This window comes from Rhinatrema bivittatum, chromosome 3, assembly GCF_901001135.1.
Source record: "Rhinatrema bivittatum chromosome 3, aRhiBiv1.1, whole genome shotgun sequence".
NCBI lineage: Eukaryota > Metazoa > Chordata > Amphibia > Gymnophiona > Rhinatrematidae > Rhinatrema > Rhinatrema bivittatum.
Window position 1 is genome coordinate 272198964 of NC_042617.1, and position 9756 is coordinate 272208719.

Genomic DNA, 9756 nt, shown 5'->3' on the forward strand with positions numbered 1-9756 from the left:
CACAGTTCTTAAATCATGGAAACATGACACCCCCCCCCCCCCCCCAAAAAAAAAAAGCAGCCCTTTGAGATTTTTATTAAAGTAATAATCCTGCTTGATTTTAGGTTAAGAATGGGTCAGAGCTGCTGTGTCATTGGTGGTGATTGTACCTGATCAATCCAAATGACTACAGAAGAGGTGGCATGAACCACTGGAGGTACAAAAGGCAGGCTTGCATGTAAAACAGATTAACATACTAGGCACCTGATTCAATGAACTCCTTTAACAAGCAAAAGGGAAAAGTCTTAAGGCATTTGAGGATATGTCGATGCTTGCCTCTATCTCCTTTTAAAGTAATGTCCTTAAAGCACAATACAGAAAGTCATCCCCACTCTCCAACAGCAGCTACAGTAATGTATAATAAAACATGTAATTGAGACCGGAGATCTAGACAAGTCTCACACCCAGCAGAACTATAGAATTAGCAGCTTGCCAGGTCTCTTCTGGCAGAGATGGCTCCTGGTTGCAGGCAGTTGTTAACACTGGTTATACATGTATCAGTCTGCACGGCAACACCCACTTGCTGCAATTAACTCATCAAGCAAGTTCAGCCTCCCACAAAAAGCTGTACATATTCCAGCACCAGAAGGAAGAGGAAAATGCAGGATCAGGTGAGTGAAGGAGGGGGGAGCACGTGTGACTGCCACCACTCCTAGTAACCCCCAGGCAAGAGGATCCCACTCCCTGCAGAATCTGGAGCTTGCATCAATCCCTTCGTGTATTGGCACTTGCAATAGCCCACGATCTCTAGACAGGGGGATCCTCTGCCCCTAAAGGTTATCTGCACTGCTGACAGGTGAAGCACTTTTGTTTTCATATTCCACTTCTTTTGACTAGTTCGTTTCAAAATAAAATTACATTCAGGTAGTGTAGGTACTTCCCTGTTCCTGAGGCAATGGAAGGTGAAGCCAACTATGCACAGACCTACTTATACCATTGAACCTCTGACAATTTAAGAAGAGTAAAGGTTGGGGCCAGCAGTGGCTGCCCTGTTCTACTCCTCCCCCCCCCCCCCAGGAAGCCAGTTCAAAAAAGGTTCAAGGTCTGTGACCTAGCAAAAAAACCACCATGTTAATCACACAAGCCAGCAATTCCTCCTGTAAGTGGGCCACAGTACCTCAATGTGACTCACCTTGCACAACCAATGATGCGAGAGAAAAAAAATCCCTCCCCAAAGGCAGTCACACCTGGAGTTAGTTTCTCACCTTAGTCACAGCTTTCGGTTTGGAGGTCAAAGGGCACTTGGCTACAAGATGTGGGAAAGAAAGATATTGAACCTACTCATGTCAAACACTTCTGACTGAATTCTTAGAAAACCAGACTCAAACCAAAGAAATCATATTTATTACTGTATATTTTTAATAAATAAGATTTGTTATTAAACACAGAACACTTCAGGTTTACTTAGAGAAAAAACAAACAAAAAAAAAAAAAAAACAAAAACACAAAAGGACAATTTACAAACCAAAAGCATACGCCCCTCCTCCCCCCCCCCTTCAGACAACCCCCACCCCATGGCAGGAGTAAGAATCCACTCCCCTCTGTTCTGCTGCACCCAGAGCATGTGGGAAGTAGAACAAGTGGGTGAGAATCAGTCCTCTTAGGCAAAATTTATTTGCATGGATGTCAGTGGTCAAAAACTAGGGAATGATCTTGTGGGCAGAGGGTGGGGAAAAAACAAACCCCAAAACAAACCCACCACAAATTAACTTTGCTTTTCATGAGTTCATTCACATTTATCCAGCCCCTCCCCCATCCCCTGTGCATTGAAAGTCTTTGTGCAAAGATATTGCTGCATATCAAGCTGTGGAGATGCCCTCTTCAAAGCTTTGAGGCCACAGCCTGTCAGATCTCAGAGGGATCTTTCCATGATTTTTTTTTTCTTCCTCTTCCCAGGGTTTATCATAGGCTCAGCCCGGCCGAACCTCCACATCAGAGCAAGGAGCTTAAAAACGGAAATAATGTCTGTGGCATGGCCCTGTCCTGCCTCACATCACGGAGCAGCCTCGTGCTTTCTCCTTTTTGAAGGTGGAGGAGATGAGCTCAGACTTGCTGGGCAGCTGCAGAAGTCTCTTGGATAAGCTGCGGGCGGGGCTCTTCCGAGCAGGCGGGGTGGCTCGGTTCAGACACACCGTGGATGCTGTGCGGAAGATGCTGTGGACGCTCTTCTCGGAGGTGAAGGCTGAGCATTCCAAATAAGACTCTGCTCCCAGCTGTCGTGCAGCAGCACAGCCCTGACAGGGAAGAGACAGTGGCTCAGACGTCATTCTCTGCTACTGCAAAAGCTGTCGGGGGGGGGGGGGGGGGGTGCAGGAATCCCATACCCAGCTGACACTTCCTCAATACAACATTGCCCACCTCCCTCTCATATTAGTAATTGATAAGTGTCCCAACATCTCCATAAGAATTCTGCCTCCCCACCCCCCCCCTGGAAAAGGCAGGAGGTAAAATAAAATGCTGGGGTACAAAACAGAAGGGGGGGGGGGGAAGGAAGATACTGAGCAATACATTTCTTAAGATACTCTGTTCAGAAAACACCTTCCTGAGGATCTGGAGAGAATGTAGGCCAATCTGCATGCATATGCATGGCTGGGGCAGGGTGTATAACAAGAATTCCCTGGATTTCTGGTCAATATTTGGCTTGAGGGGGGGGGAGCAGCAGCAGCGCTATACCCACCTGTTCATAGGAGATGGGAGCTTGTTTCTGATTGGATAGTTCCATTAGCGTGCTGAGGTCAGTTCGCAGGTCAGTCTTGCAGCCAATCAGCAACATCCTTGTGCTTGGGCAATAGTCTAGGACTTCAGTCTTCCACTTAAGAGACAAAAAAAAAAAAAAGCAGGAACAGTTATAAACGCACAAGGCAGCATCACACACTGCTGCCAGTGCTTCCCAGGACAGTTTTGTACTCTGCCCCTTTGCTGCCTGACACGCTGGTCAGATTGCACCTATTACACACACACGTTGGCATTTACTGCTCTGCTTTCTATTTCACAAATCAGAGAGGAAGAAAAACAAAAAAAAAAACAAAAAAAAAAACCATGTATAATCCTGTTGAGGGCCCCAGCTATTTCACCACTGATGCACAGGGCCAAGATCAAATGATGTTACCAGAAACCACGTGGACTTGAATTGTGGAACTGCTTCAGATAGGCTGAAGCCACCAGATATTGAATCAAAGGTTTGGCCTCTAATTCACTCAGGAATGCCACACTTCTGGAAACAGCCCTTCCCTACTGATATTCAAATCCCCCGGCATTAAAAAGGACAGAAAAATTTCCTGATTTTTACCAGCCCAAGCCCCTGCTGTGATTGTAGGTTTGTTTTCTTAAGCTGAATTATGACAGACTGAAAGTGGACAGTAAGAACATAAGTTGCTGCCATACTGGATCAGACGAGAGTCTTATCAAACTCAGCATCCTTTTTCCAACAGTGGCCAATCCAAATCACAAGTACCCAAACAGATCCCATGCTACTAATGTCAGTAATAGCAGTGGCTATTTCCTAAGTCAACTTGATTAATAGCAGTTAATGGACTTCTCCTCCAAGAACTTATCCATTTTTATTTTTTTTTAAACACAGTTACACCAACTGCCCTAGCCACATCCTCTGGCAGCAGCTAAGGCTGAAGCACTGACAATTGGTGCCACGGCTCACAAGTTTGAAATGTCTGCTAAGTTCAACCCTTTGTCTATGTGCATCTCGTTTTAAACTCTTGTAAAACCAGTTCATTTCCCCTAAAACACGGTAGCTTTTTTTCTCTCTTTCCCCAACCATGGAGCAAATACCCCTTTCACAAGGGCAGCCCCCTTTTTACCACTCAGACCCCTCCTGATCAGATGCTCCTAAGCACATGCCTTTTCCACCTAATGGAAAAATCCAGCCCTACTACATTCCAAACCTTCAGGTGGAAGGCTTGCTCTCACCTTCTTCAGCGCGCTATCCATAGTCTCTGGTCTGCTGATATCAAAACAAAGCAGAACAGCATCAGAGTCACTGTAGCAGAGGGGTCGAACATTGTCGTAGTACGGCGATCCTGAAAAGAGAGGACAGTAGGGGGAAGATATCACATCTGCTGAAAGTCCCTCTCGTAAATACAAATTCAACTGCAGACCACAATGCTTCAGGAGTGTGCACCAAGAGGGGCAGAGGCGGTAGGGATCAGGGCAGTAGTGCCTTAAGGAACATCTCTGGGAGCATGCATGGCACCTGGTGGCAGGGGAGCAAACAGAGCCTCAGGGAAGGAAGTGCTACGCACCATCCCACAAGTGGGGGGAGAAAAAGCTGATCAATACCAGGAGGACCCCCTTCCCCAGCAAGTAGGGTGACCAGGATACCCGAGCATCCATCACAGATTTCCATACAATTGACCAGGATAGGCATCATTCACAGATTTACCTCTTACATGTCTAAGATAATTAGGTAATCGCTGCATTTGCCTACGAAGAGAGGCAGCAAAAAAATAAAAACCCACTTTGACTGGATCTACTTTCAACTTCAAAACCCCAAAGAAAACTGTGCTCCAACTATTCATTTGTAAATTCAGGGCACATACATAGGAGCAGGCGAGATGGAAAATTCAGCCTACTGATCTGTCACCTGTAGCTTGCGTTCTGTGTCTAGAAAGCAAAAAAATTCCAGACCTGCATCAAGATTTGTTTCAGGAGAGAGGGGGGCCAGTTTAAAGCCAGTCCTCGCCCCATCCTCATGCCACCAACGGACAGCACCTGGCGCACACACACACACTCCACTAGCAATTATGGGATGCGACAGGGATAAGGTGGGGGGGGGGGGGGGGGGGGGAAGAGAGAATTTACGGATTATGCGTCAAATTAATATATAGCCGGGATCTGCAGAGCTGCACTCAGCATCTTGGCTTTAGTTCTGACATTCTATCCTTTGGTTTCAGAAATGGCTTCTGGCTAGGAATTTAAGAGAAGCTGCCAAATCCACAGCACTTGTGGGGGGGGGAAGAGCTGCCATTCCCCCCCCCCCCACCTTCGGGGGGGGCCCAGATGCTCAGCCCACCCTCCCCTTCTTTGCAACCCAGACACTTCGTGCTTGGAATAGCAAACACTACCCCCCCCCCCATCACCATGGTAACCAGGAGATCAGGGACATACCAAGTGCTGAACCTCTCGGAGGGTGGAAAGCTGAAACTGAAAGGAAGGGAGAGGAGGTCCCCTCCCCCCTAAAGGGCTGGGAGATGAGGGAAACTGGGAGATACCAAAAAGCACCCCCCCCCCCCCCCCCCAGCAGAAAGATAGCTCCAGACATAAAAGGGAATAGAACACCCTAAAATAAAAGGCATTTCCCACCTCCGGACCACTCAGCCACTGAAATCTCCCAGCACCCCCATGTCAGAGCAAGGTGTACACTGTACACGGTCATCCGTCAATTCCACCCCCACGTACACAGACTGCCAACAGTCTCCATCCCACACATACATCCAGGAATCTCATTCCTAGAAAGCTGCAGCTCAGCTCTGAGAGCGCCCCCTGCCCAAACACCAGGCACTGCTCACTGTAGCAGGGGCCAGAGGTTGGTAGGAGCATTCACCTCAAGGGAAGCCAGCGCCAGCTATTTCTGGACTCGAGCAGCAGCTAATGGGAACTGCCGCATCTTCTGAAAGGCAGCACATCATGCCCCTCTGCACCCACCAATCAGGAAAAATAAAACACAAACGCCTGCATCCAGAGTTTCTCTTGAATGAACCACCTCGATTCCATGGAGCTTAGTATCAGACTAATCAAAGATTAGCACTGAACAGGGGCACAAACTGGTTACTTGCTACCCAACCCACCACACCCCTGAGATGACCATATATGCATGTCAAGACTGCTGGAACTAAACTACCTTTAGATTCTTATTAGGATATTGTGAAGCTTTGTCCTAGCTTGATTTCCAAGGGAAGTCTCCGATAATGCTTCATTTGCTTAGGAATAAGGACAGATGAAAGATTATCAGAAGCCTTGGTGCAGTGGTGCAAGACAGAGCAAGGTCTGCAGGAAACATCTTTCAGAGCACAGAAAGACAAAGATAACAAGGCCTACTCAGACAGTAGTACTATCCCACCGACTATACCCTCACTTCCTCACTATTAAGTATTTTCTGCTTGTTCCAAGCCTTCTTTAATCTCATTCCCATTTTTGCCTCCACCACTTCCTCTGACTTTCTGTCAAGAACAATTTCCTTATGTTCGCCCGCATCTACCTCCTTACATGGCATCCTTGTTCTAAAAACTTCCTTTCCTTAAAGTGTTTGCATTGGGTGTATTGTATACACTTTTGAGGTATCTGAATAGTCTATCCCCTCACCCTCTCTAAGGTTCTTCAGGCTAAGATACAGATTATAATCATCTAGCCTCCCTCTGCCCTGCCTCCAGTGTCTTTCTGGAGATGAAGCCTTCAGAACAGAATGCATATTCCAGATAAAATCTCCTCAATAATTTGCACATGTAATACCACCTTCTGTTTCTCCCAGTTATACCAGACACCAAACAGCATCACCAGCAATTCATAACATCCACAGCCCCTCCTCCCAAGAGGATATGGAGGTGACATCTTATGCTGACAGCATCTGGAAAAGTCAAACTCTTACTTATTGATTACAGGGGTCAGACAACTTTTTTTTGGGGGGGGGGGGGGGGGGGGAGGGGAGTGTAAAGAGGTGGTCTCTGCCTTTCAGAAGCTGTCGCAGGTACTCCTGTCATCCAAGATTCATCCAGATTAAAAATGACTTTAAGCTTGGCTCTAAACTTCTGAATATTTGTGAATGATCTAAGAAAATTGCAGAGATGTCTACTTTCTGATGAGTTAACATCTGAACTGCAATAGTGCCCCAAACCAGATCCACTGTGTTTTGAGAGATGCCATATTACACAGGCATCAGCACCCCAGTCCAGACCCTCAGGAACAGAAGGGGCACAAATCCTCTCTGACTAGGGAAGTTAACATGCCTCCTTCCCCTCTCCCAGAAAGCCCCAATGTCAGAAGCAGCTCTTCTCTGTCCAACAGGCTTTCACCATATAATGCCTGTAACTAGCTTCCCACTTTAGAGTAGCAATTATCAGGCCAATTTTATTATTGGGCAGATGCAATATCTTGCGCTCAAGCTAGTGCACAGCTTAACCCACTCTTGGACACACAATCATAACAGCACGTAGCTAATAGCACTCATCACATTAATGCCATGTTGAGGAGGCTATTAGCTAGTGCTTCCACCTGACGCACACATTTTAACCCTCAAAAATTAACACCAGCCTGGGGCTGGGTTAAGCCTCAAGGCACCCCAAAATCTGAACAGAAAAAGTATAGACTGTTTTTCTGTGGTTCCTCAGACTTCAGCATCCATCTTCCTAACCCACATACAGCCACATCTCTTGAGTGCCCAATGTCATGGACACACAGTTTATTCCTAGTACATCTTTAGCATGGCAGCTCATTTACCTATTGCATCGAGCGCCCAAGAGTGTTGAATGTACACACAGTAAAAAAAAAAAAAAGCCCACAGGTGCCCAGTTTTTACATGCACTTTATTGCATCAGTTTGAATGTTTTAGAAGGTAAGATAACTGGTTTGCAATGCCTACAACCAGCTTCCCACCTTAAAGTAGTGATTATCTCAATATGTTTTAGAAGGGACAATGACCAGTTTGCATCCCCCTCCCCATACTACACAGTTTAAGTCTAATGCATCAGTAGACCCTACTATTGAGCTCTATGACAGGAAATCAGCTACACAGCCAGCCATAAAGTTACACCATAAAAGCCAAAACATCTTTTTCACAACAACGGTGAGGGATGGGACAGAACCATCACAGACGGGCAGAGGACAGAAGCTCAACTTACCAGATGTGTCCCACAGACTGAGCTCCACCCGCTGCTCCTCTGTCTCCAGACAGGCTGTGTAATTCTCAAACACTGTGGGCACATAGGTCTGCAAACAGAAAGACATACACAGAGCAGTGACTGACACCACTGCACTGGCACGGGACCAGCACAGACACCCAACTACTGCAACTGGTACAGGACCAACCAAACAAAGCATACACAGCATATGCAACCAAATAGTGAGAGACAGGACGCAGACGTAGCTATAGCAGGCACATACCTGGCTGTCGAACAGCACTCCCCTTCAAACTAGCAAGCAAGCAGAAGAGTGTTTCCAATGGGTGAACAAAGACTGGCAGCTCAGAACAAATAAAGGAGCAAGTCTGGAAATCCCGAAAATGTAGCAGCAGGAAATCTCAGACCACTGCGACAGAGCTCACCTGGGTGCAAGGAGTGAGGGGGCGGAGGAAAGATACAGCCACCACCACCATTTAACCCAACAGCAATCCTAGCAGGCAGCTTCCAGTCAAAGGAGACCCAAGAGCCACGACTTGCTGCATCCTATAGGCACCCATCAGCCCACAATAGATCCTTATTCAAAGACATCGCTGCATAGCGGACCCAATCCCAGAACCTGCCTGTATCTCTCAACCACATCCTTGCAAGGGGAGGTTGCCACAAGACCTCCTCAGCCCCTGGGCGCAAGAGTACCAGTTATGTCGCGAGGTAGAAGCCACTTCTCTTAACCGCCCCGAAGCTGTTAGGAATCCACCTCCTCCTCCCATCCTCAAAGGGGGTTCCCCTTAAGAATAAGGGGGCGCATGGAACTCCCCCCCCCCATTTGACACCCCTTCCCTCTCACATCCCCCGGGACCCGCCTACCTCCGGGTAGCAGTCCTTGGCCAGCACCTGTAACATGGCCGTTTTGCCGCAGTGCACGTCCCCGACCAGCACCAGCTTACATCGGGCCACGGCCGGCTGCTGAGATCTCCGCTCTTTCATATCGTAGGGGGGGAAGCGCGCGCCGCTGAGACCAAGCCGAACAAATCCACCAACCCTCCCAAGAGCAAATCACTTCGACTGCAGCCAAACCCCTGCAGCACCCTGCTTATATAGCGCACCCGTGTGCCAATCATCAGTGACGGAACACACGCCACCAGCCAATAAGATGGTTCGCCGGCTCTGTCGGCCCCACCACCTTCCCTCTTAAAGTTACAGCTTACCACCCTTACCCCCCTCCAGGGCCCCGGTTCGCAGGCTCAGCTGGCAGAAGGTGATAATTATATTTTGTGCAATAGCAGATCAGCCAGCAGGAAGTAATGTTTTCCTCCATCCCCGAGGGGGATTTGCCCGGGCCACACACTTTCAATCAAAGGTATGAGAGGCCAGAAACTGAAAGCCTTTAAATGCTACAGTTTACAGCAGCAGTGCTAAGCTAAACACATTCCTGGAAACAAGGAATCTGTGTTTTAGCGCTATCGAACGCTCATGCCCTTATTCCAATGTCTGCTTTCTTTTTATGCACATGTAAATTTAAAAAAGAAATAGAAACAGGTAAGAAATTTCCTCCATTTTTACAGTTTCATTTAATCAAATTTTTGTGTTTTTTTTCTAAGCAAAATATAACAAAAAATAACAATTCTCAGCCAACAGGAAACACTGAGCTCAGAAAAGAAATGTATTAACACTAGTCTAGGGACTGGATTAACATTTACCAGTAATCCCTGTACCTCAGCCACACACCAGAATCATAACACAATCATTCAGCAGCCAAGGGCAGGAAGCTTCATCTAATCATTCTAAAGAAAAGGAAATCATCAGGTAAGTAGTAATTTCTCATTTCTTAGTGTCTGTTCAGATGCATCCAGGACCAGTGGGATGTACCTAA

The 9756-nt window shown here is 47.2% G+C and overlaps 1 protein-coding gene across 1 annotated transcript; it reads right to left on the minus strand.

Annotated features, from left to right (window-relative positions):
- Window positions 1-1536: 1536 nt before the first annotated feature.
- On the minus strand, window positions 1537-8964 carry RND1 (Rho family GTPase 1). The gene is made up of 5 exons (XM_029594634.1): window positions 8751-8964; window positions 7887-7974; window positions 3964-4073; window positions 2717-2851; window positions 1537-2273 (listed from the first exon to the last, which is right to left on the minus strand). The coding sequence occupies exons 1-5, from the start codon at window positions 8868-8870 to the stop codon at window positions 2028-2030; spliced, it is 699 nt and encodes a 232-aa protein (XP_029450494.1). The 5' UTR covers window positions 8871-8964; the 3' UTR covers window positions 1537-2027.
- Between the last annotated feature and the right edge of the window lie 792 nt (window positions 8965-9756).